This window comes from Ctenocephalides felis, unplaced genomic scaffold (assembly GCF_003426905.1).
Source record: "Ctenocephalides felis isolate EL2017-DRISC unplaced genomic scaffold, ASM342690v1 CF-g0.4_SCAFFOLD_01604, whole genome shotgun sequence".
NCBI classification, from domain to species: domain Eukaryota; kingdom Metazoa; phylum Arthropoda; class Insecta; order Siphonaptera; family Pulicidae; genus Ctenocephalides; species Ctenocephalides felis.
In genome coordinates this window covers 3,758,170-3,785,233 of record NW_020537758.1, presented here as the reverse complement: position 1 = coordinate 3,785,233, position 27,064 = coordinate 3,758,170, and the positions used below count along the sequence as shown (strand labels likewise).

The window sequence follows — 27,064 nt, the reverse complement described above, 5'->3', positions numbered from 1 at the left end:
AAACCAGGTAACAAAAAATTGGAGCCAGACTTACAAAACCGATCCTAGATTTATAAAACCGATCCTAGAGTTACAAAACTGATCCTAGACTTACAAAACGAAAAAAAAAGATTAAAAAAACGAGAAAAAACTTCAAAAACTTGGAAAATCTATCAAGGACTTGACAAACTCATCCAGGACTTGAGAAACCGCTTCTGGACTTACAAAACCAGTCCTAGACTTACAAAACCGATCCTAGACTTACAAAACCGATCCTAGACTTACAAAATCGATCCTATACTTACAAAACCGATCCTAGAGTTACAAAACCGCTCCTAGACTTACAAAACCGGTCCTAGAATTACAAAACCGGTCCTAGACTTACAAAACCGGTCCTAGACTTACAAAACCGGTCCTAGACTTACAAAACCGGCCCTAAACTTACAAAACCAATCAAAAAGACAAGCAAAAATTCAAAAACATGGAAAACCGATCAAGGACAAGACAAGATCATCAAGGACTTGGGAAACTCATCCAGGTGTTGAGAAAATCATCCAGGACTAAAGAAACTCATCCAAGACTAAAGAAATCAATCCAGGACTTAAGAAACTTAAGAAATCGATCTAGGACTTGAAAAACCGATCCAAGACTTAAAAAACAGATGCAAAATTCAAAAGACAGATCAAAGATTCGAGAAACAGATTTAGGATTCGAAAAACAGATAAAAGATTCGAGAAACAGATCCAGAATTCAAAAAACTGATCCAGAATTCGAGAAACAGATAGCAAAATTTCCAATCAAACAGGATTTGCAAAATCGATTCATGGCTTGGAAAATTGTTTCAGGGCTTGAGAAACCGATCCAGGACTTAGAAAACCGATTCCAACTTGAATAATAGATCTAGGAATAGAAAAATGCATCCAGGATTTCAAAAACTGACCCTAAACGTAAAATACCAATTCAAGACTTGAGTCTTGTTGTTAAAAATAGATTGAGTTGAAGTTCTTGAAAATACAAGTCCTAAATACTCCAGGTTCTGAAAAACTCCAGCTACTGGAAAAACTACTTCTTGAAAAAAAACAGATCTTGGAAAAACCCAGCTCCTGGAATACTCTAGCTTCTCAAAAAATACCTCTCGATAATGTAGATCAAGAAAAACCATATCTACAAAAAACCAAGTCCAGAAAAACCAAGAAAATCGATCAAACTCAAGTTGACCTTATTGCAAAACTAAAAAGTTAATAAAAATAACAAACAACATCAATATTTGTCATTTTTCCAATATTTTCCCTTACCATCATAATTGTGGGAAGCAGGTGCAGTCGGTACCAATCCAGGAACTGGATTGTAGACTTCTGATGACCAGCATCGTCCAGTTGAAGCATTTACAATATCCATCAAGGTTTTAGGATCCAAACCCAACCTAAATAGAAAGAAAAGTAAAATTTAGAAACTGATAATAAGGATTTTTGGAGCTGGATATGTATTTAGTCACCTTTTGCCTAAGTTCATACATTCTGACACTCCAATCATGCTGATGGCTAGTAACATGTTGTTGCAGATCTAGAAAAGAAAAAGAATAATAACTAGTGGTGTATGGCATCGTGCCTTAAGGCAAATTGCTGGAACTTTCCGTACCGTAATAAAATATTCAAGAAATTTTAAACGTTTTCATATATATTACAAATACTGTAACTTTCATTGTTTTTTCGCTATCTTATTGTTATACTGAGCAAATCAAATGTAAATCATAAATCAATTTATCTCCAGAATCAATAGCAATTGTTATATAAACTTCAACTACTGTCTTTGTAATGGTAGCAGATATTAAAGCATTGGTGGTAAAAATTCATGTTTACAAGATACATTTATGATAAAAAATGAAAACTGTGAAAATAATATTTTCACATTTAATATTTACTTTCATTTGTGTGATTTGTATGTATTGAATAACTAAATTATTATATTTAGCAAAAATTTTGGCAGAAGTTTTTTTCTGCCGTTTTTCCCTAAAATTACGCGCAACCTGAAACGACGCTTTGTTTTAGGTTAACGTGCAAGCGCGCGCGAAATCTTGGGAAAATATCATGATGAGATATTTTTGAATTAAACATTTAAAATTTAACTAGTGGTGAATTTGCTGAAACTTTCCGTCCCGTAATGGAATATTTGAGGATCATTATAAATACTGAAACTTTTATTATTTTTGGTATCTTGTTATATCCGAATTAACACTTTGAGCAAATCAAATGTAAATCATAAATCAATTCACCTCTTAACAACAATAATAGTTGCAAATTTGCACAAAACTGAAAAAGTGATCCCGTATAGTCACAGTCTAAACGCATTTGCAAATAATTCTGTGCGACATTTTCATTTATACTGTGCTTAGCTTGGAGGCATTTTGGATTGAAAATTCAAAAAATTGCCCAGGCTGTGCACGGTCTAAATGTTTACCCAAGTGCGTTTAGACTGTTTAGGTACTGGAACACTTGTCCAATTTTGTGAAAATTATTGAAAAATGTGAAAATGCCGCCAAGCTAAGCACAGTATAAGTGAAAATGTCGCACAGAATTATTTGCAAATGCGTTTAGACTGTGACTACACGGGAGCACTTGTTCAATTTTGTGTAAATTAGGCAACTATTTTTTTTTTGAAAATGAATTCGAAATGAAATGACGATTGTTAATGTTCTGAAAATAAATTGTTTTATTTATGATTTACATTTGTTTTGCTCAGATATAACAATATAGCAAGCAAAAATAATGAAAGTATTTGTAATAATATATTTGAAAACGTTTAAAATTTCTCGAATATTTCATTACGGTACGGGAAGTTCCAGCAATTTGCCTTAAGGCACGACGCCATGCACCACTAGTTTTAGATCATTCAAATCGCACGCTTAGTTCACTCAAAAACTGCCATTTTTTGCACATTTAGCTCTGTATCTTCGAAATGGAGGGACCTGCCTTTGCTAAAAACTAATCACCTCTTCTCCCAATCATTACAAATTGAATGTTTTTTAGATCATTCAAATCGGATACCCGTTCTCTCAAAAACTCGATTTGTATTTTCTGCACTCTTTGCTCCGTATCTCCGTAACGGAAGGACCTGCCTTTGCCAAAAACTAATCAGCACGACTCCCTATCAATAGGAATCGAATGATAAATGAATCATTCAATCGGCTGATCCATAAAACGTGGACGAAAAATTGTATCCATACATACACACACATCCATTTAGTTTCTGAGGTATGCCAAAGTGTTCAGAAACCTTAAAAACGTCGAGAAATGCAAAAATTTTCATTTTCGATTTTTGGCCCATTACTATAACTACCATACGGGAAGTTAATAAATATAAAAATGACAGAGATTGAAAACTCTGAAGGTACAAATTTTCTTCTGGTCTTAAACAAATATTTTTTTCAAACTTTGTCCCTTACCTTGGCAGCTTGTCCCATACCAGTGTCACCACAATGGGTGATTTTAGAACCCATTCCTTCAAGTACAGGCCTGGCCCTTTCCAAATCTTTAGAATCACCACCGACCATAAAACAAAGGGTACCTGCTGCTGCACCGGGAACACCTGAAAAGACCAAAATTCACCAAAATATTCTACCAAAATGTATAAAAAAAATCTATTACCCCCTGATACTGGCGTATCACAAAATTGAGAATTATGTTGGTTCACCAATTGTTTGACCTCTTTGGCAACTGCTGGATCGATTGTGCTGGAATCTAAGAACAATGTATCTTTTTTGGCAGATGCCACCATTCCTTTGTAACAGTCTAATACTATGGCGTTGTTTGGCAACATTGTGACCACAAAGTCGGATTTTTTGGCAACTTCGGCAGCCGAGGAACATTTTTCTGCGCCCAATTTACCTACTGCGTCTACTGCTGCTGGTGAGACGTCGAATACTTGCAATTTGTGACCCTAAGGGATAAAAAAATTGGGTGAAAATTGAGGGCCAAAAGGTTGCCAAATTGGTGCCCTTTGGGTGTTGCCTAAGGTACAACTTTAGTGATGCTTGTGTATTTGTTTATTAAACTTGTTGTAACTTTTAAACGGTTTGTCTAAAGTGGATGAAATATTTTGCAAATTTGTTCAAAATTAAATTATCTATAATATTGTCTAATACTGTGAAGCCATACAGCAACTCGGTATACTTCAAAATCGTACTTGAAACCAGGAAAATAATATTATGGTATATTGTATTTAGTTCGTACGTGCATATATTTGGTACATGTAAGTTCTAAACCGTTGATTCAAAGTGTTTGAAATATTTTGCAAATATGTACAAAATTAAATTATCTATATTGCTGTCTAATATTATATTACTCTACAACATCTCGGTATACTTTAAAAATGCAATTAAAAAATAGACTATTAATTTTTGTATGTAAGTATAATTGAGCAACTTATTGAGCAACCGGTATATTTAGTAACGATTTTATTACATATCGTGTAACTTTTAAACCGCTTGTTCAATTTAAACAAAATATTTGGCAAATTTGTTCAAAATTAAATAATCTACAAATCTTGCAAATGATATAGTGACCTACAGCAACTCGGTATACTCTAAAAATGCCTTCAATAACATGCTACTAGGTTTTGCGTTTAAGTATAGTTTTGAAACGTACTTATATAATTATGATTCGAGTACGTACTTACTTCATTATATCTCGTGTAACTTCTAAACCGTTTGTTTAATTTAAATGAAATATTTTGCAAATTTTTTCAAAATTAAACAATCTATAGTATTGCCTAATACTGTTATTCAATACATCAACTCGGTATACTTTAAAAATCCATCTGTATTCTCCATAACTAGTCATTATCACACGCAGTTCTAATCTTTGTACAGGACATGCAGTAATTTTGATAAATTTTCTAGGGCATACTTTTTATCTCATGACATTGAAAATTTTTAATGTTATAGCTTGATGTGCCTACTTTAGTAAAAAATACTAAAATTAATTGATTTTTGAAGTAAAATCGTGAGTTTTTATTTAAATTCTAAATTAAGTCACCAGGAAGTAGAATTTTCTGAACCGCACATAGAATGTTTAATAATTTTTGTAGGGCATACTTTTTATCTCATGACATTGAAAATTTTTAATGTTTTAGCTTGATGTGCCTACTTAAGTAACAAATAGTAAAAATGATTGATTTTTTAAGTAAAATCGTGAGGTTTTATTTAAATTCTAAATTAAGTCGTCACCAAAGTAAGGATTTCTGAACCGCATATAGAATGTTTAATAATTTTTGTAGAAAGTATTTTTTGTCCTACAAAATTGTAACTACTTTATATTATACCAAGATGTATCTACTTTAGCAAAAAATACTAAAATTAGTACCTTTCTTAAGCAAATTTATGAGATTTAAATAATAATAATAAAGCCATAATTGCTATCACAATTGTAAACCATGGCTGCCTTTTAATAAATTTTCTAGTACTGGATAAATTTATTATGCGAACAAAATATACCTAAATGTATATATTATACGAAAAAAATACTTAAATACTATTCGATAATAATTAGCTACAAGGACGAACGAAACTTAATGATTTCGTGACATTCAAATGTTTTTTTAAGAAATAAACATAATTTTGCTTCAAGTTCACATATATGCACAAAGAATTATCGCAAAAGCGTATTATATATATATATATATATATATGTGAAGATTACAATTATTGCAAATAAACGTTCCATTAATAATTTCCTATAACATTAAACAAGATTCTGATAAGAATCGACCTGGATTATCACGAATTACATAAATTTCACGATTTTGCTTTTTGTGATAGTTGTGAAATATTTCACATGGATACAGAAAATTATTTATTAAAGAAATAGATTAAAGAGATTTTTTTTTATATTCTTTTACTAATAATAAATTTATAGAATAATAACTATCTACAATATTTTATGTAATATATGTTATTTAAATTCTTATTAATGATTACTAGAAGTCACAAAGACTTTATTCCACCCTTTGTACTTGAATTATTATTGAGAAAATATGATTTTTTTCAATTTGTTTAAAACAAGTCCGAATTCGGAATCATTAACGTTTTTAAGTCTTTTATCTTTCAAATAATAAATAAAAAAATACATTTTTCTGAGAAACAAATTCAGAAAGAAACTAGACATATGTACATCGTATTATCAGATATTCTATAAAGATTTAATGAATATTGTAATTAAAAAAAATTTATAAAGATTATAATGATAAGCACAAATTTTGTATACATTTATATGGGTTCCGTACCAATGTTCAGCTATGCGGCGCGATTGCTTAAAATAATGTTCAAGATTTTCAAAAAAAATCGAAACAGAAAAAAATAAAATTATAATCATAATATTTTTTTGTTTTTTCAAAAATTCAATTTTGTTCAAAATATCTCAAAAATTTAAAGTTTCTGAGAGTTCTGCAATGTGTTTTATAATAATTTAGTTTTCAGTATGAAAAGTTCCAGCAATTTGCCTTAAGGCACTAGTTCAATATATACTTTATTCCTTACAATTCGACCCTGTGTATTTAACTAAAATATTAACAAATATCCCATTTTTTAATTAGTTTAAAACAATTTCTATATCGAAATCATTGACGTTGAAATGATATCTGGTGTTAACTGGTATCGGTGTCGGTCAGGGTCACCAATTTGGCCACCAATGAAGTCACGGGTCACATGGGGCCACTTATTACGAACGAGGCGATTATTGACAGATTAAACATTATATAAATCTATACAAATATATATACATATATATGTATATATAAGTAATTGGCAGATAAGAAAAAATCAAATTGGTACATGTTTTACTATTTAAAAAAATATTTCTGGTACATTTGTGACCTGAGTATGACATTTCTGAATGCATCTTCAAACATTAAACTCCAAAAAATGTCTCAACAAAATCATAAGTTGTTTAAAGTACGTGCGAAAATGCTATATAATAAGGTTTGTATTTTTGATTTAAAAAAGTTTCATCTTCGTTGATAACTTCATGCATTTTATTATTTTTTTCTTAAAAAAAATTACAAAAAAACTCTTCAATTAAGTTATAGTAATGGGCCGAAATTCGAAAATAAATTTTTTTGCATATCTTTACGTTTCAAAGGTTTCTGAACATTTTGGCATATTTTGGTGAATAAATAAAAATAAATAAATAAAAAAAAAATTTCGTCGACGTTTTCGGGCGCACGGATAAACCGATTTGATTTGATTCCTATTGGTAGAGAGATGTGCTGATTAGTTTTTGGCAAAGGCAGGTCCAACCGTTACAGAGATACGGAGCAAAAAGTGCAGAAAATAGAAATCGAGATTTTGAGAGAACGGAGCGTCCAATTTTAATAATTCTAAAACATTTTACTTGTGTTGGCAAAACAATTGTTTTTGGAAAATATTTGTTTTCTTTTCATTTTTGTTGTATACCGAAAATAATTCAGGTTTTAATTTTAATTTAAGTTCTAAAACTCACTTATATACTTTAAATAAATAATTTTAACTTTGTAATTCAATTTTTATAATTCTCATACACATTAGAAAATTTTACAGTAAAATAATCTATTTTTCGTTACGGTACGGGAAGTTCCAGCAATTTGCGTTAAGGCACGTTGCCATACACCACTAGTTTTAGTATTTGAATTTATATCACATATATTTAGTAATGTAAACCCATAAAAAAAATTTAAGTTACTAGCCTAACTCATGCAAATTTAAAACAACAATAAATAGTTAACGATACTTAAAAAATAAAAATTAGTATATCCTGAGTTTTGCAAAAAACTCATTAATTTTAGTACTTGTAATTATAGTACATATATTATGTAATGTCATACTAAATTTTTAAGTTTCTAAGATAACTCATGTATTTATAAAATTTCAAAAAAAATTAACACGGTACGTGAAGAAACGGCCTTATAAACGAATATTAAATATATATATATATATATATATATATATTTGTAGTGAATTAATTTCAATAAAGTGTCTTCAATAAAACTCTGTTTACTGACGATCGCATTTCACAAACATCATTTATACTCATCTTTAATTTAAATAAAACCTTAAATAATAAGATATTAAATAACTCTGTTTTACGGTATGTGAAATATTTGTTAATAATAATAATTAAATAATTAACTGAGCTTTGTTTAATTCTACAAAATATTTAGGCTAGATAAAATATATAACGTGAGTTTACACTTCGACATTGATAATGTAATCGTACAATAATTTTAATTCATTAGCAAACAATGGAATTTATATATTTATAAAACAGTTATGCAAAAATATAACATAGAATTGTTATTTATAAATGGAATGAATTTTCATTGGTACCTGATTTACAAAATATTAATCAGGTACAAATATATTGGACTCTTATTGGATATTGGATTCTTATTATTTTGTTGACGATTCAATTTTTTTTTAGATCAAAAAGTAATATAATCTTATATCGTTAAAAGTTAAAAATTTTAAGTATAAAAAAATATAATCACATTTCCTTCGTTTTTGCTAAGATCTTTCGAAGAAAATAAATATAATAGTAATTTACAAATAAAATTGCTTTAAAATTACTGAAAATTTAAAACTTATAATTTTGATTGAAAAAAGCCCTAATTTAATAAAATTAAAAGAAAATATTATCGAAACTTCTAATTTAATATTATATCATCTCAACGTGTTAATATAAATAAAATGGAGCTTTTATTAAACATTTTATTTATTTTATTAAATAGCATTTTTTAATTATTTTTATCAATTTTTTTTCGAAAATGATACATTTTGTATAGTAGACCAATAATTTTAAGCAACTATCAAAAAACAGATAAATATTTTAAAAATCCAGAAAATACATGGACAGTCCGTTATAAATATTCATATAAACATAACTGTGCAAAAATATATATAAAAAATATTTTAAATAAATGCTGAAAATATCAAATTGCAAGAGTATCACCTAATCTGAGAAAATTTAGTAAAATGATAAAAATTTAATGAAATCTTTTAAGATCGACTTGGACATATGGATATCAATTAATAACCTGTTTGTGGTCTAAATAATAAAATAAAAGGATCAAATTGTCAACAAAATTTCAAAGGAGTCTAATAAAAGAATCTTTGATATATAAATGTAACAAAATTCATCAAAATACTAAAAATTTTATTAGATTTATTAAAATTGACTCAGGTATTTGGTCATCGATGTATAACCCGTTTGTGGCACCAAAGGATCAAATTTTCAACAAAATTCCAATAGGAATCCAACAAGATTAAATTGAATAGGTTTGTATATCAGTCTATTTTTTTCGACTTTTTCTAACAAGATTAAATTAAATAAGTTTGTATACCAGTCTATTTTTTTCTAGTTTTGTTTTAATATTTTTTACCTTTTTCAATAAATTAGCAGCCATACTATTGCCCATATTGCCCAACCCGATAAATCCAACATTTGCCGAGAAATACCTTTCGCTCATTTGTCCTGCGTTCATCAATTTGAACAGGACAACCCTTGTTTTCATCAAAGAACTTGCCATTTTTATAATAATTAATTACAACAATTATAAATAAACTAAAAATAATAAAACTGATTTATTATTATCACTAACAAACGTCGTACGTCTATGAAAGACACGTTTGAACTAAAACTGGTTTCTTCGTAGTAGTAAAAGTAGTGGGTCACAAAATTGTACGGCGCGATCTTGAATTTGGTTCCTGAATTTCTGATTGGTGATGGTGAGATTTTTTGGCCAATAGGAAGTTTAGGAACCGAGTTCTGAATTTGTGCGGTCGTGTACTGATTCATGTTTATTCAAAAGAGGAAACGCAGTTGTTAAATTTGTATTTTATTTTTAATTAATCACACGTGTTTGATAAATTGTTAAACTTTGGTGTGAGAACTCTAGTTTAGGAGAAAACAGGCTAAATCGAGTAACCAAGTTTGTGCAACTTTGCCTTGCCTTTTTAGGCCTTAAGTTAAGTTAGACACCACCTTTGATTTACCACTTTTCTCAAATTTTTCAAACTTTACTTTTTACTTCTCGAACTTCAGTTAATTTCTTCTTCGTCTTCATATTTTCAGCATTCACTTTTTTCTCTCATACATACACAAACACATCCTTAAACCTTTCAAATCGGTTGATCCGTGCGCCCGAAAACGTGGACGAAAAACTCTATCCATAATACATACACACATCCCTTTTTTCGAAGTATGCCAAAATGTTCAGAAACCTTCAAAACGTCGAGCAATGCAAAAATTTTCATTTTCGATTTTCGGCCCATTACTATAACTACCCTTCAAATAAAGGGTTATCCATCCTTAAAAAGATTTTTTTTCTATTTTTGGACCATTTTAAATTCCCGTAGGGTAGTTATAGTAATGGGCCAAAAATCGAAAATGAAAATTTTTGCATTTCTCGACGTTTTGAAGGTTTCTGAACATTTTGGCATACCTCAGAAAAAATTTATGTCTGTGTGTATGTATGTATGGATACAATTTTTCGTCCACGTTTTTGGGCGCACGGATCAACCGATTTGAATGGTTTAAAAAACATTCAATTCCTATTAAGGGGGAGATGTGCTGATTAGTTTTTGGCGAAGGCAGGTCCGGCCGTTACGGAGAACACGAAGCAAGAATGCAGAAAATACATATCGAGTTTTTGAGAAAACGGAGTATCGGATTTGAATGATCTAAAAAACATTCAATTTGTAATGATGGGAGAAGAGGTGATTAGTTTTTGGCAAAGGTAGATCCAGCCATTTCGAAGATACCGAGCTAAATGTGCAAAAAATGGCAGTTTTTGAGAGAATTAAGGATATGATTTAAATGATTCAAAAAACTTTCTGCTTGTTTTGACAAAATAATTGATTTTGGAAAAAAATATTTTTGTTTAAATTCTTTTATTCAAAAAAATTTTATTTGTATATCGAAAATAATTCAGATTTTATTTTTAATTCTAACTAAAGTTCTAATATACTTTAAACAAATAATTTCAACTTTGCGATTCAGTTTATATAATTCTTATAAATATTAGACAATGTTACAATATTTATGAAAATCTATATGAAAACATTTAATATTCTTCCATTTCGTTACGGTACGAGAAGTTCCAGCAATTTGCCTTAAGGCACGATGCCATATACCCCATTAATTCGTTTTTTTTTTTTTTAATTTTTTGTATATCGAAAATATTGCAGTTTTAATTTTAATTCTGGCTAAAATTCTAGAACTTACGTATATACTTTAAATAAATAATTTTAACTCACGTTATTCAGTTTATATAACTCTTATAAATATTAGACAATGTTACAAAATGTATAATAATATATTTCAAAACATTTAATATTCCTCGAACATTTCATTACACTACGGGAAGTTCCAGCAATTTGCCTCGCGGCACAATGCCATACACAACTAGTTTGTATCTCATTATAAAGCCCTAAATTTTTACCCCGGAATCATTTTTATTTCCACATGCAGTCAATGTATGTTTTTCACTGAATTGCGATTAAGATTCCCTCAAACTTATGCAAAAACTTAAATTTTATTTTATATTATTAAAAATCAATTTATTTTTAATTGAGAGTAGTATGATTCCTATCATTTGTAATTAAATAATTCTGTACCTAAAAATGATTTAATAAAAAGCATGATAAATCCAAATGTTCAAATATCCAAATAAAACAATGGCTATCATTATGCCCTCTGAACAATTATATGCAGCATGCTTTGCAATGGGTAAACTTTTCAAGTAATTTGTGTTAGCTGTCATGCACATACTTTCTTTTCTAAAATTATAATTAATTAAATTTTTTTCTAAAAATATTTAATGAAATAAGTTTTATATTCCTTGGCCGACGCATGTGCGTAAACCTGACCGACGGCCTTGCCATGCGACTGCCAACAAACATATATATTTTGCTTAAGCTACTTTCACACAAAACTAGAATATTTTTTAAAAAAAAATCACAAACTATTAGTACTAAAATTTAAATGAAAATTACATGAAATATTGTAACAAAACTTAACAACCCTCAGTCGAAAAATAATGCAAAAACACAGTGTAATATAGAATTTGTAACATTATATTTTGATATTGATATGATGAAAATTACATAAATTAGATAAAATAAATATAATAATTTTAATTTATGATATAAATGATAATGAAAACTTGATCAGAATTTATCAGACTATATGATAAATTTTGAAAAAAAATATTTTATATTAATTCTATATATTATTTATATAGTTTTCAAGACTGTTTTTATTATATTAGGTTGTCAAATATCTCCCTTCCGCTTTTTTGCTCTTGGTTTATAATACAAAAAGGCGGAAGGGAGATATTTGACAACCTAATAAAATGCTATTAAAACACACGTATGTATTAGAAAAAAATTATAATATTTTTTACTAGCAATTTATATAGTCATTATTTGATTAATTAATAAAATATTATAATTTATTTTAATATTTAAATATATATATTTGAATGAGTAATTTCTTTGTCTACTTATTTGTATGTATTTATATAATTTTATTCTTGTTGTGTTTTTGATTAAAATATAATATTTATTATTTAGATATCCATTAATGAGCAATTTCTTTATTTATTTATATGTATTATAATTATATATAATTTTATTCTTGTTTGATAAAATATAATATTATAAATTCTTTACATATCTATTAATGAGAAATTTCTTTATTCATAATGTTATTCTTGTTTGATTAAATATATAAATTGAAAATATCATAAAATTATTTTGATATTTATATCCAGTAATAAAACATATATATTAATTCTCTTAATTTTATAAAATATATATTTTTTTTATCTTTTTTTTCTAATAAAGTACAATAATTCAATATGCAATTTTAATTTTTAAATAATTATTTAAGTTTATTTAGCATTGTTGTAATAAAATATATAATTTAAAAAACAATATCCGTATTTTATTTCTTAAAAAATTACAACCAATTGTCGAAGTGCAACAATTACAATATGCAAATTTATTATTATTAAAAAATATTTAAGTTTATTAAGTATTTGTAAATAAATATATAATTTAATAACAATGTCCGTATTCTATTTATTTCTTAAAAATTACAACCAATTGTCGAAGTACAACAATTACAATATGCAAATTTATTATTATTAAAAAAATATTAAGTTTATTAAGTATTTGTAAAATAAATATATAATTTAATAAACAATGTCCGTATTCTATTTATTTCTTAAAAATTACAACCAATTGTCGAAGTACAACAATTACCATATGCAAATTTATTATTAATTAATATTATTTAAGTTTATTAAGTATTTGTAAAATAAAATATATAATTTAAAAAATAATGTCCGTATTCTATTTATTTCTTAAAAAATTACAACCAATTGTCGAAGTACAACAATTACAATATGCAAATTTATTATTATTAAAAAAATATTTAAGTTTATTAAGTATTTGTAAAATAAAATATATAATTTAATAAACAATGTCCGTATTCTATTTATTTCTTAAAAAATTACAACCAATTGTCGAAGTACAACAATTACAATATGCAAATTTATTATTATTAAAAAAATATTTAAGTTTATTAAGTATTTGTAAAATAAAATATATAATTTAATAAACAATGTCCGTATTCTATTTATTTCTTAAAAAATTACAACCAATTGTCGAAGTACAACAATTACAATATGCAAATTTATTATTATTAAAAAAATATTTAAGTTTATTAAGTATTTGTAAAATAAAATATATAATTTAATAAACAATGTCCGTATTCTATTTATTTCTTAAAAAATTACAACCAATTGTCGAAGTACAACAATTACAATATGCAAATTTATTATTATTAAATAATTATTTAAGTTTATTAAGTATTTGTAAAATAAAATATATAATTTAAAAAATAATGTCCGTATTTTATTTATATTGAGTACATATTTATTTTTATAACAAATTGTTTAAAATTTAATAAAATCATTTCAGTGCCCATTTTAAAAGTTTTATTAAATTATTATATTTATTTTTATACTCAATTGTTTAAAATAAAATATAATCACTTCACAAGCCATTATTTCATTCCAATGAAACCATTACTTAAATATTTTTAATTTTTTATAATATTCAATATTCTTTAAATGATTGGATATCAAATTTGATTTTTCGAATGATATTTTTTCTGTGTTTTGCTATAAATAAAAATCGAATCCAAGTTCATTTATAATTGTAAGAATTATTTATGTAAATAAATGTGGACTATCGTCGCCTTAGTGATGTTATTTTTAGAGATAGATCTCAAAAGATAAATTTAGTTGTATATATATATATATATATATATATATATATTCGAGAAATAGTTGAAAATTCATTCAGATTCAATTAAAATACGATTGAGATTAATTGAATCTAAAAGTTTTGATATACAGAAAATAAATTCAAATAAAATATTTTCTTCAAAAGTATTTTTCAAATTCTCAAAAAAACATAATTTGTTTATTTTTTTACAATTTTTAGTATACATCATTAAAATTAATTTAACTTCATAAATAACAAAATTATTAAAATAATTAAATAATTTTAATAATTAACCTTGAGAATGTGTAAAAAAATAAAAAAAATAATGCATATAGAAAAATAATGTATTTTTTATACGGTAAGACTTTTGAAAATACATTTAATATTATTTATTTATTTATTATAATTTTGTATCAATACAATATTAATTATTAAATTAATAATTAATTTTGTATTGATACAAAATTTTAGTTTTTCTGTAAGATAATTTACCAAAGAATAATATGTTCCTCTTGGTTGTTTAAAAAATATATTTATTTATAAAATTTGGTTGTTAATCGACAATAAGAAATGCACAAAAAAACTCTATACAGCATACGTTTATAATATTTATACAAATGTAAACAACAAATTCATATCACAGACTTAAGTAGAATTTCATTTAACAATATTATTATAAAACAGCTATATATAAAATTATGTCACATATATAAAAATATTAAAACTCGATTAATATTATATAAATTTATTGCATGATTTATTCGGATTTGTTAAAACTAAGAATATAATTTTTATATTCGAGTCTTAACTTGTTATGCGATATGATTGTCAATATTTGTTTCTTAGTCATGGTACATGCCCTCGACCAAAAAGTCCATCCTCCTATAATGCCTCTTTTCCCAGTAGTCCCTAGCTTTCCGTACAAGAAACACGGTGAAGATTACAAATAAAGGTACAGCAAATATTGTCACAACTACAGGTACAATATAATCAGGATGTCCACGTGATTGAATTTGTATACCCAGATTTAAACCGGACATTGTACTCTTTTGACTTTCGTAATAACTCTGGTGATCAGCAGTGTTGTTTTGCGGATTGCTGGAAGCGTTTGGTTTGTTTTGGTACAAAATCATATTATCGGCCTCCTCGTCCACACTGTAAGTTATTAAAGGCTTTCTTGGCTTTGGAGTCGTTGTAGTTGTTGTAGTAGTTGTAGTAGTTGTTGTGGTTGTAGTCGTAGTTGTAGTTGTAGTTGTGGATGAAGGCTTTGTTGTTGATGTAGTGATATTTTTAACAGAAGTGTCTATCCTCACATTGTCGCTTACATCAGTGCTATTTACTGGTAATTCAGCTCCCTTTCGTGGTACTATTTTAGACTTACTTGTAGCATTATGTTTTGAATTTTCAGCAATATTTGTGGAAGCTATAGCTATGTTGCCCCCTTCACCAGGAAACGTTGGCATTGGAGGTGCTAAAGTTGAGGTAGTACTTATTTGTGTATCATTTAACACAGGCTCGGCTTTTACACAAAAAATGTAAGGAACTAAAGATATAAACAACAAAGACCTCAAAATCATATTGGTAAATTTTAAATGAAACGTAGTAAAATAAATAAAAATAATGTAAACAATATGTGCAAATTTCACTTTGACATTTTACAATACGCAATGAGTCTGAAGTTGGGTGATTGTCGATTGGGCAAAATAATTTAAATAAACGTTATTTATTAATATTTGACGTGATTGTAGGATTTAAAATCAAATTTAGTCGTGAGTTCAAGAAAATATATGAAAACATGTTTTACTTGCATTTTAAACTTTTGTGTTCAAAACAATCATCAACTGTCAAATTTGAACTGTCAACTCTGAGCTGTCAAATACGCAAAAATAATTTAGCATGATTTTTAATATTTAGCACAAACCGTACACTTTATCAATAAAACTAATCATAAATAAAGAAAATACATTAAAACATACTTTCCTTGGACTTTAAACTGCTGTATTCAACAATTACACAAAATTGACAACTTCCAACTGTCAACTTTGAGCTGTCAAAAATTACCTATGCACAAAATAATTTATAAATTTAAAACATAATATTTTCAATATTTAACCCAAATCGTACACTTTATGAATAATATCAAATTTTAAGTTCAAAAAATACACAAAAACATATATTTATTGCATTTTAAACTTTTGCATTTAAATCTCACTCATCAACTGTCAAACTTCAACTGTCAACTTCTAGATGTCATTAAATAAATTTATAAAATACTCATTATTCATGATATTTAACGCAAAATAATATACTTATAAATAAAAGAATTGCTCTAAAATAAGGAAAATATACAAAAACATATTTTAGGTTCATTTAAAACTGTTATTTCTTACCTTTCAACTTTCAGCTGTCAATCATCAACTGTCAAATATGAAAAGATTGTATTTGCAAAAACACTATTTTGAGTATTTATTACAAATTGAGCGCTTTATGAATGAAATAATTGCATGCAACTTTAATAAAATTCATGAAAACCTATCTTTTTGCACTTATAACTAAATCAAGACATATTCGTCAACTGTCAACTGTCCACTCAAATATTAACGGTCAAATACTTAAAATATTATTAAACACTAATTGTACACGTCACAAATGCAACAATTGTTGATGTTTTCATGAAAATTTGCATTTTATTTAAATTTAAAATGTATTCGTCAACTGTCAACCTTCAACTGTCATCTGACGTGCACGCCATCTTTATTTATTTATTAACTTTGAGGTTACTAAAACGCATTCAAAACATTTACTGGAAGGTTCCAGAAGCTTGTGCAAGTTCTATTAGTGTTCTCTAACTTCAGTAACACGATACTTACTGTAATTTAACACCACATACCAAAAGGCTTTACCTCAGCTTCCATATAAGTCTAAAGCAGTTCAGTCAATTACAATTTAGGACGAATCTCATACACTAAGAACATGGGTGCTATTGATATTACAACTATCAAGGATGGCGGAGTCCTAAAAGAGATAATTAAGGAAGGTGTTGGTACTGAAACTGCTACTCCAGGATGTAAGGCTATTGTGCATTATACGGGCACTTTGCTTGATGGTACAAAATTTGATTCGAGCAAGGACCGGGGGCAACCTTTTGAGTTTGATTTGGGAAAAGGTAATAAATGATAGTAGCTAGTTGAATAGAAGACTTTATTGATACAACTCATCTCATCATCTTTTTTATTTAGGCCAAGTTATCAAAGCTTGGGACTTAGGCGTAGCCACAATGAAGAAGGGAGAAATCTGTGTATTAACATGTCAACCGGATTATGCTTACGGTGCCAATGGCAGTCCTCCGACAATTCCACCAAATGCTACTTTGAAATTTGAGGTAAAAGTTAAATTTACTCTCATACTCAAAAAGTTCTATTTATAAACCTAATAAACTATTTTTAGGTCGAGATGATTGATTGGAAAGGTGAAGACTTATCCAGTGAAAAGGATGAAAGTATTGTACGATTAATTTTAACACCAGGAACTGGTTATGACACACCCAACGATGGTGCTTTAGTTGACGGTAATTAATATCATTAATATAATATATATATATATATATATATATATATATATATATATTTATTTATTTATTTATTTATACATGTATCTTTTTTTTCCAGTGAAACTGGTGGGTAAACACGAGGGTCGTACATTTTTGGAGAAACAATTGACCTTCAATTTGGGAGAAGGCTCTGACCAAGGAGTTGTTGCGGGTGTTGAAAAGGCTTTAGAAAAATTCAAAAAAGGTGAAACTTCCAAAATCATATTAAAAGCTAAACAAGCTTATGGTGTTAAAGGAGATGAATCTTTGAACATTCCCGGAGGTGCTGTTGTGGAATTCTTTGTCACGCTAAATAAATTTGAGAAGGTAATGATAATTGAAATATGTATGTATATATATATATATATTTATATATATATATATATATATATATATTATAATAATTCTTTCTTAAAACTACATATATGTGGCAATATGTGGATTTAAGACATTTTTTTACAGCTTTTTAAATAATTTGAAAATTTTACCCCGCACACTTTAATTTTTTTATTTTAGTGAAAACTAGATAGAATTTACTAAAAATTAGTATAAATTGTTATATATGCTTCAATATCAAAATTTTAAATAATTTGTAGTTGAAACGCAAACTTGAGTTTGGGAGCAAACTTGAGATGTGGATTTAGGACATTTTTTTACATTTCTTCAAATAATTTACAAATTTTAGTAAAAACTGGATAAAATTTACTAAAATTTAGTATAAATTGCTATATATACTTGGATATCAAAATTTTGAATAATTTGTAGTTGAAATGCAGAGTTTGAGCAGTATGCAGATTTAGGACATTTACATTTTTTTCAAATAATTTAAAAATTTTATTTCGGACCCATTAATTTTTTTATTTTAAATAAAACAAGATAAATTTAGTATAAATACTATATATTTATACTAAAATTTAGTATAAATTGTTTTATAAACTTGGATATCAACATTTTGAATAATTCTTTGTTGAAATAGAAATTTTCTATAATTAAATAAATAATGTGCATTTGGGACATTTTTACATTTCTTCAAATAATTTAAAAAAAATTGTTCTGGCCACTTTGATTAATTTTTTTTTAATAAAAACTAGATAAAATTTACTTAAATTTAGTAAAAAAAATTATACACACTTGCTTATTAAAAGTTTGAGTAATTTTTTGTTGAAATGTTAATTTTCTGGTAATATGTGGATTTGGGACATTTTTTCATATTTTTTCCAATAATTTAAAAAAAATTGTTCCGGACTCTTCAATTTTTTTATTTTAGTAACAAAAAAATTTATATACACTTTGATAATAAAATTATGAATAATTATTTATTGAAATATCAATATTCTAACAATTTAATTTGCAATATGTGGAGTTAGGACATTTATCTATATTTATTCAAATAACTTCAAAAATTTGTTCCGGACCCTTAAATTTTTTTTTGAATTTTAATAAAAACTAGATAAAATTTACTAAGATCAATGGAAAAAAATTATACACTTTGATATAAAAATTTTGAATAATTATTGGTTGAAGTGTGGACTTGTACAAATTTAATATACAATTTAATATAATTTAATTCAATAATATTATATATATATATATATATATATATATATAAACATAATTATGTATTTTTCCTTAGGTTAAAGAAAGTTGGTCAATGGACTCTGATGAAAAAATAGAACAGGCTAAAATGTGCAAAGATAAAGGAACCGAATACTTCAAAAACAACAAATTAGATCTTGCAATTAAAAAGTATAAAAAAGCAGTCGACTATATCAAGGATATATCAGGTATGAATTAAATGTTTAAATATTATTTTCATACTAAATATAACTGTTCTATTTGTTTTATTTCAGATACTGAGGGCGAAGTAGAAGAAAACAGAAAAACACTATTACTTTCAAGCCATTTAAATGCAGCCTTATGTTACAACAAACTAGAAGACTACTTTTCAGCACGAGAACAATGCGATTCAGCCCTAAAAATTGAACCTAACAATGAAAAGGCTCTCTTTAGACGAGGTCAAGCCAGACTTTCCATTGGTGAGCCCGAAAAAGCCTTAGAAGACTTCAATGCCGTACTGAAAGTACAACCGGATAACAAAGCTGCCAGCAACCAAATCGTTCAATGCCAAAAAATGATGAAGGAGCAACTCGCCAAGGAGAAAAAGATTTATGCAAACATGTTTGACAAATTTGCTAGACGCGACACCGAGGTAAAATCAGGTCAGATCTAATAGCTGTGATAAATGAAATAAATAATAAGGGATAGTAAACACCTAATTGTTTTTATTCATGTTTGCAATTTTCTTTGTAGAAAGAGGAGGAAGCGAAGCGTAAGCAGCCTGATGTTATGAAGACTTTAGGGGAATGGGGCGATGATGAAAGGGAACGAGCACCTACCAAATTTGAAAAAGAAAATCCAAATATACTAATGCTTAATCGGACTGGAGAATTTAAAAATATGTAGATTTATTCAATGTACATGGGTCTTACTTAATATATATTTGAAATAAACTTAAATTTCTTCTCAAAGCGCATTTATTTATTTATCACTTGGAAAATTTACATATTAAATTAAAAATTTATGAATTTCAAATGTTATTTTGAATTTAGCGCGTGATTTCTAGTAATGGTGGTCCTGTTACCAACTTCACTCCCATGCTTCAGCTGTCAAATTTGTTTTGATCTTTAAGAAAATGTACGTCAAATTTTCACGGTGTAAAATTATGCATAAAACAAATACTAAATATTCATAAAACAAAACAAATAAATTCTTTATCAAATCCTAAAACTTACAAACCAAAAATCTTCCATAAATGTGTACAAAATGAAAAAATCCAGACAAACCAATATGACCTTGTATATTGTATGTCATTGTTTTCAATTTTGTGGCAGCAGATTTGAGTGAAAGAATATGTTATTATAAAAATAGTAATAGAATTAAACTAAAAACATGTTCCAAGTGTATAAATACAAGAATTTTATGTTACAAGCTTGTAACAGACCTTTTTATAAAATCACTTATGTTGCTAAATAATTTATATGTGATTAGATTAATGTTATAATTTGGGTGTATATTTTAATATATATATTTATTAAGTTAAAATGGAAACTGCAGAAACTGCTCGTGAAATTTTAGATGTTGATCTTGTCTCAGCTTCACATTTACAGGTATAAAAATCTTACTCGTAGAATAAATTTTATTATAATAATATATATAGTACAATTATTGTACTAGTTCTCATTTTTATGTGCTATTTGAATATTTTAATAACTTTGGTCATAGCAAAATATTTGAATATAGATTAAATTAATATTGAAATATTTTGGTATCGATATAAATATGCCACAAAATGTGTAGAGCAAGTACGAATACTTGTACGAACTAGTAAAAGCATTTATTAATTTGACCTAGCATTAATATATATATATATATATATATATATATATATATATATATTATATATATATATATATATATATAATTATGAAATAGAAAGAATAAAAGTCTTAAAAGATATCCTCGAAGTATTTACTTTCTTATATGCTATTTATATTTATACAAATTTTTTACAAATTTATTCAAAAACTATTTTCAAAGTATTTTCAATTTAAATCATAATACATTTTCTCATACTAAAATATGTCAATAAATATTTATGATCACTACATTAATTCTTAATAAATTGTAGATAAAATTATAAAAAAAATGATTCATGACAAATACATCACTTATTTAATTGAATATTTCTGAAATATGTTAATACAATTTTATTTATTACATTCCACTGCTACTTGCCTAATAATTTATAACTAAATTAAATATAAATTACAAAAATACTTTATAACTCACTACTAATATTCTCCTTAATGAAATAAATTTAAAAATTTGTTCTGGGCCATTTAATTTTTTTTTTAGCAAAAACCAGATAAAATTCACTAAAATCTAGCGAAAAAAGTTATAAGCACTGGGATATTAAAATTTACTAAAATCTAGTGAAAAAATTTATATAAACTTTGATATAAAAATTTTGAATAATTCTTTGTTGAATTACTAATTTTCTGGTGCAACTTGCAAGGACATTTTTCTAGATTTGTTCGAATAATTTAAAAAAATTTTTTCGGACCCTTTAATTTTTTTATTTTAGAAAAAAAACTAGATAAAATTTGGATATTAAAATTTTGAATAATTTGTAGTTGAAATATTAATTTTCTTGTAAGATAATTTGCACATAGGACATTTCTTCAAATAATTTGAAAATTTGTTTTTCCCACTTTGATTTATTTATTTTGAGAAAAACTAGATAAAGTTTACTAAAATCTACTGAAAAATTTTATATACACTTGGATGTTAAAATTTTGAATAATTTGTAGTCGAAATATTAATTTTCTTGTAACATAATTTGCACATAGGACATTTTTTTTACATTTCTTCAAATAATTTGAAAATTTGTTTTTGTCCACTTTGATTTATTTATTTTAATAAAAACTAGATACAATTTAGTAAAATCTAGTGAAAAAAATTATATACAATTTGATATTAAAATTTTGAGTAATTTGTAGTTGAATTACTAATTTTCTGGAGCAACTTGCAAGATAAAGATGTGAATTCAGAACATTTTTCTAGATTTAATGTCAAATAACTTTAAAAATTTGTTCCGAACCCTTTAATTTTCTTATTTTAGTAAAAACTAGATAAAATTTACTAATATCCAGTGAAAAAAATTATATTCACTTGGATATTAAAATTTTGAATAATTTGTAGTTGAATTACTAATTTTCTGGTGCAATTTGCAAATTCAGGACATTTTTATAGATTTTGTCAAATAACTTTAAATAAAATATTTAAATTAATTTCAAACAGATTTAATATTAATATTTATATTATTTATATTATGTATTATATATATATATATATATATATATATATATATATATGAATAAATATTTTTAATCATCTGAATCATTTATACTTGCAGACTCTTCTGCCTGCGGATTTACTAAGCCAGCATATTGTTCACGGTAATATTCAAGACATCATAAATTCACAATCTCAAGACTACGATGGGCATACGAGACTAGATGGGTAAGTAAAAGAATTAAATAAATAAATATACCATAGTATAATATTTGTTTAATTCTTCTATTTCTAGCCAATATTTATCAGACCCATACGAGGCCCAAGATTTACTCTCAAACACCGAATTAACCGAAGAAGAAAGTAAATTGGCTGCTGCTTTTGTTGCTGTACAACTAGTACATCAACATAAACAACAATGTATACAAGAAGGAGTAATTGTTAATGCTAAGGTATTATTATAAACAAAATATTTCACTATCCAGCATTTCCTTTCTTCAAGAAATGTTTTGTAAACACAATTGTTCCATATGCTAGTCACAAATATTTGTTTTGTTTTCTAGAATGATGTTGTGACTTCATTATCTCATTTGACGAATTCTGGACATTCTTCTGTGATAGAAAATTTAAACAATGGCCATAGTTTGACGACTGATGAAATTCCAACTGATTATGTTCCGCAGGAATTGATGGAAAATGATTTGACTGATGCGGGTGTAAAGTTGTTTAATTCTATTACTAATGTAAGTAGATGGAAAAAGAATTATTTATTTATTTATTTATTTATTTATTTAACGCCCAAGACAATAATACAATATAATTACATTCTAAAGTGTACAAATTATAAACTAATGATAATATGAGAAAATTTGAGTATTAAGAATTCATATATAGATTTGTATATATACATAACACTTAATATATATATATATATATATATATATATATATATATAACTACAAATATAAGCCATTAAATAAAAACTAATAAAATTAAACATTAATAAAAACTAATAAAATGAAACTAATTAAAATTAAATTAAGTATTAAGAATTCATATATAGATTTGTATATATACATAACACTTAATATATATATAAACTACAAATATAAAACATTAAATAAAAACTAATAAAATTAAACATTTAATAAAAACTGATAAAATTAAACATTTAATAAACTATAAATTACTACTTAAGACAGTCTTGAAGGATAAATTATACTTTTGATTTAATAAATTTTATGTTTCTAAACTTTGTGAATCGTTTGATACAGAATTTGGGAAAAATATGTTGAAATTCTGCACTAAAGTAAAAAATTAAAAATCATTTAATGTAATTTTTAGAAATAAGTGTGATTTTGCCTTAAGGCAAGTTGTATGGTCTTTCTAATATTTATAAACAAACAACTAAGATAATAATCAACCAAGAAAAAGTTAATATATTGATATTAACTTACAAATGATTTATATGTATCGAGTTGCTGTGCTCCTTATAATATTACATACTATTGCACATAAAACTATCATTAGTACAGTCGGTCCATGTAAATTTATATAATACATATAGAAATATACAAAAATATTAAATTAACCAACGACTTGTTCAAGTAATAAATTTCATTCTTGCTCGTCCACATTAATTTTTCAATTTCAAACTTAATTTTAAAGTATACCGAGTTGCTGTAGGATGTTATGTTGTTACACAATTTTATAAATAATTTAATTTTGTAAAACTTAGTTTAATATTTCTTATTAATTAGACATTATCATTTGACAAGTTACAAGATATATACTAAATAAATGCATAGACAGTTGCGCTCAACAAAATACCTGTTGCGGTATAAAAACCTACCAAATTTCTTTACTCTATTCAATTGATATTTTCAAGTATACCGAGTTGCTGTAGGTCATTATAATATTAGACAGTATTATAAATTATTTAATTTTAAACAAATTACTTAAATATTATATTGATTTTCGACGAGCCGTTTAATAGTTATAAGAAATGTTATAAATTAGTGTACTAATAGCGTACTGGGATTGATTTTTTTTGTTTTAAAGGCAAATTTAAAGTTTAGGAACGATTATACTAAATATATATATATATATATATATATATATATATATACTGGCAAACCCGACGAACTCCGTTTCGCCACCAGATGGTTTCGTGAGAAAGATGAAAAAATTTTTTGTTTGTTTTGTATTTGAAAAGAAAAAAATTGATTTTATTATACAATAGTAATGAATTTATTTCGATTACAAAAATAAAGTGTTTTTTAGTTGAACTTCTCTAAGTAAATGAAAGTGAATCCGCAAATTATCCGTTTCATTGAAGTGCTCTTTGGTAAACCACATTTTTTGTTTTTTGGTCTGACGTTAACACAAACAAAGCGGATGGTTTTCCAACTCGTGAACAGGCAACGTATAACTGCCCATGTGGAAAACAATGATTTTATAAATAATCTATTTGAAATGTATCCCGCAAACACTAAGCGATTGGCCTTGCGACTTGTTATTGCAAATGCAAGGCGAACTGGAAATTGCAATCGCTTGAAGTCAAACGGAAGACCAAAATCAAGTCGGAATCATTGGTATGTCTCCAAATCGCCAGCAATTTTTGATTGAGTGGTGAAATTCAGTGCGTGTACATCATTATTCTTTGCGGAAAGAATTGCTCGTTGACTTGACCAAGCATAATTCTGATAATTCTCACGAATGTCATTACTCGAATTTTTAATTACGGTGCGTGAAGTCCCAGCAATTTGCATTAAGGCACGATGCCATGCACCACTAATTTTCTTAGCTATAAACCTTGCAGAGCCCGAGACCTTTCCAACGAATGCACAATTGTCGAAATCGGTTCGTGCGTTCTGGAGTTATTCAGGAAGGAAGGAAAACCCGACTTATTTTTTATATATATAGAAGATAATATATATATAATGCTATTAATTTTTTGTCTATTTTTTATTCCAGGGTCGTCTCCCCCCTCTAAAAAAGTTTCCCCAAAACAAACGCAGCTACCCCCTAACAAGATTCAACATAATAAACAACCACGAATTGAACGATTCGCACATAATATCAAATATTATCTCCAATGGAACCCAAAACATCAACTTGCAGAACAACATACAATCCTTAAGACCAACATTCATCAACGACATCAACACCAACACCATAGACCTAGGAAATAAATTATTGTTGCATAACAATTCAGTCGATTTGACTTTACAAAATAATGGAATTGGTGCTGGTCTTCTGGATAGGAATATAAATGATAGTAATATTATTACATCGACTGCTAATAATATTGTGGGTAATGGTCATGTCCATATTGTCAATGGAAATAATGTGCTGAATGGGGGTGCTGTGAAATCTATGAAGACGAATGGTGGTTTGAGGATTTCGGGGAACACCATTATTACTAATATTAATGGCACGATTGTCAAGGAGGAACTAGATTTTGATGCCAAAAACATAAAGGTAATACTTAGTTTATATTACAATTTTATTCCTTCACCAATATTAACTTCCCGAAGGAGAAGTTTATGTTTTCATCAAAAAATCCGATTCGCTAATTTTATGTTTTCTTGACGTTTCAAGACATTCTGAATCGAATGAGACCAAATTTGGAAAAATATGTGTTTGTGTGTGTGTGCGTGTGCACCAACAGATTTTTTGCCGTAAATCGCCGTTTTCTCGACCGATTTCAAAAATTTAAAAGCCATTTGAAGTATCTCGATGAGGACTATTGTTTGTCAGTTTTGTGCGATGATCGTCCAAGCCGTTTCTTCGTAAATAGCAGAGAAGTGAAAAGTCTTTCGTCCACGTTTTAGCCCGTAGTTCTGAATCGATTTTGAAAATTCAAAAATCGTTCGAAAGATATTGGTTGGGAATCGTGCTGACTAGTTTTTGGTAGAGATCGGCCGGGCCGTTTTCTTGTAATAAAGTTTTTAAAAAAAAATTTCGACGATTTTTATGATTATTTTTTTGACGGTAGAAAATATTACGGCCCTACGACAACTGGTTCAGCTTTAAAAATTCGTCAAAGTTTGCAAAAATTAGTATAGTATTTTGGCATTTGTCAAAATTAGAACTTTCATCGACGTTTTCTCAAAAACGCCTGAGCCGATTTTAGAAATTTAAAAGCTATTTGATGTATTTCTGTGAGGACTGTCGTATGTCAGTTTTGTGTGACGATCTGCCAAACCGTTTCTTTGCAATTTGAAAAAAAGTGTTAAACTTTTCGTTCGCATTTAAGCTCATCCTACCGAACCGATTTTAAAAAATCAAAAACTGATCGAATGATATTAGTTGGG

At 26.9% G+C, this 27,064-nt stretch overlaps 4 protein-coding genes across 6 annotated transcripts in view; 2 read left to right on the top strand and 2 right to left on the bottom strand.

The window, feature by feature from the left end:
* Positions 1-1,274: 1,274 nt before the first annotated feature.
* On the bottom strand, positions 1,275-9,542 carry LOC113372703 (probable 3-hydroxyisobutyrate dehydrogenase, mitochondrial; the record flags this gene model as incomplete). Its single annotated transcript, XM_026613052.1, is given in 5 exon segments — positions 1,275-1,402; positions 1,475-1,542; positions 3,422-3,564; positions 3,624-3,915; positions 9,388-9,542. Coding segments are annotated over 5 exon segments (778 nt in total), but the record flags the coding sequence as incomplete, so codon positions are not given.
* A 5,469-nt stretch (positions 9,543-15,011) lies between these two features.
* LOC113372823 (salivary glue protein Sgs-3-like) lies at positions 15,012-15,957 on the bottom strand. The gene has a single exon (XM_026613161.1). The coding sequence runs from the start codon at positions 15,877-15,879 to the stop codon at positions 15,145-15,147; it is 735 nt and encodes a 244-aa protein (XP_026468946.1). The 5' UTR covers positions 15,880-15,957; the 3' UTR covers positions 15,012-15,144.
* A 1,133-nt stretch (positions 15,958-17,090) lies between these two features.
* LOC113372242 (peptidyl-prolyl cis-trans isomerase FKBP4) lies at positions 17,091-20,368 on the top strand. Of its 2 annotated transcripts, none has more exons than XM_026612568.1 (7): positions 17,091-17,468; positions 17,542-17,684; positions 17,750-17,870; positions 17,971-18,218; positions 19,525-19,675; positions 19,742-20,100; positions 20,202-20,368. In XM_026612568.1, the coding sequence occupies exons 1-7, from the start codon at positions 17,276-17,278 to the stop codon at positions 20,352-20,354; spliced, it is 1,368 nt and encodes a 455-aa protein (XP_026468353.1). In that variant the 5' UTR covers positions 17,091-17,275; the 3' UTR covers positions 20,355-20,368. The 2 variants fall into 2 exon arrangements, with proteins under 2 accessions (XP_026468353.1, XP_026468354.1); XM_026612569.1 differs by having other exon boundaries at positions 17,093-17,468; positions 19,742-20,110; positions 20,202-20,349.
* A 570-nt stretch (positions 20,369-20,938) lies between these two features.
* The window catches only part of LOC113372790, a 62,582-nt gene continuing 56,456 nt past the window's right edge, over positions 20,939-27,064 (top strand). For both annotated transcript variants that reach the window (XM_026613132.1, XM_026613131.1), the window contains exons 1-5: positions 20,939-21,058; positions 22,867-22,973; positions 23,041-23,197; positions 23,309-23,488; positions 25,722-26,228. In XM_026613132.1, the coding sequence (XP_026468917.1) occupies positions 20,993-21,058; positions 22,867-22,973; positions 23,041-23,197; positions 23,309-23,488; positions 25,722-26,228 (1,017 nt within the window). In that variant the 5' untranslated portion in view covers positions 20,939-20,992. The remainder of the gene's footprint in view (positions 21,059-22,866; positions 22,974-23,040; positions 23,198-23,308; positions 23,489-25,721; positions 26,229-27,064) is intronic.

What these genes read in the sequence shown, in the direction of transcription:
- LOC113372823 (XM_026613161.1), bottom strand. Translation starts at nt 15,879, where the DNA reads ATGATTTTGAGGTCTTTGTTGTTTATATCTTTAGTTCCTTACATTTTT.
- LOC113372242 (XM_026612568.1), top strand. Translation starts at nt 17,276, where the DNA reads ATGGGTGCTATTGATATTACAACTATCAAGGATGGCGGAGTCCTAAAA. An exon ending in CGATGGTGCTTTAGTTGACG is followed by an intron (nt 17,871 to 17,970) that starts GTAATTAATATC and finishes TTTTTTTTCCAG; the next exon opens with TGAAACTGGTGGGTAAACAC. An exon ending in CTATATCAAGGATATATCAG is followed by an intron (nt 19,676 to 19,741) that starts GTATGAATTAAA and finishes GTTTTATTTCAG; the next exon opens with ATACTGAGGGCGAAGTAGAA.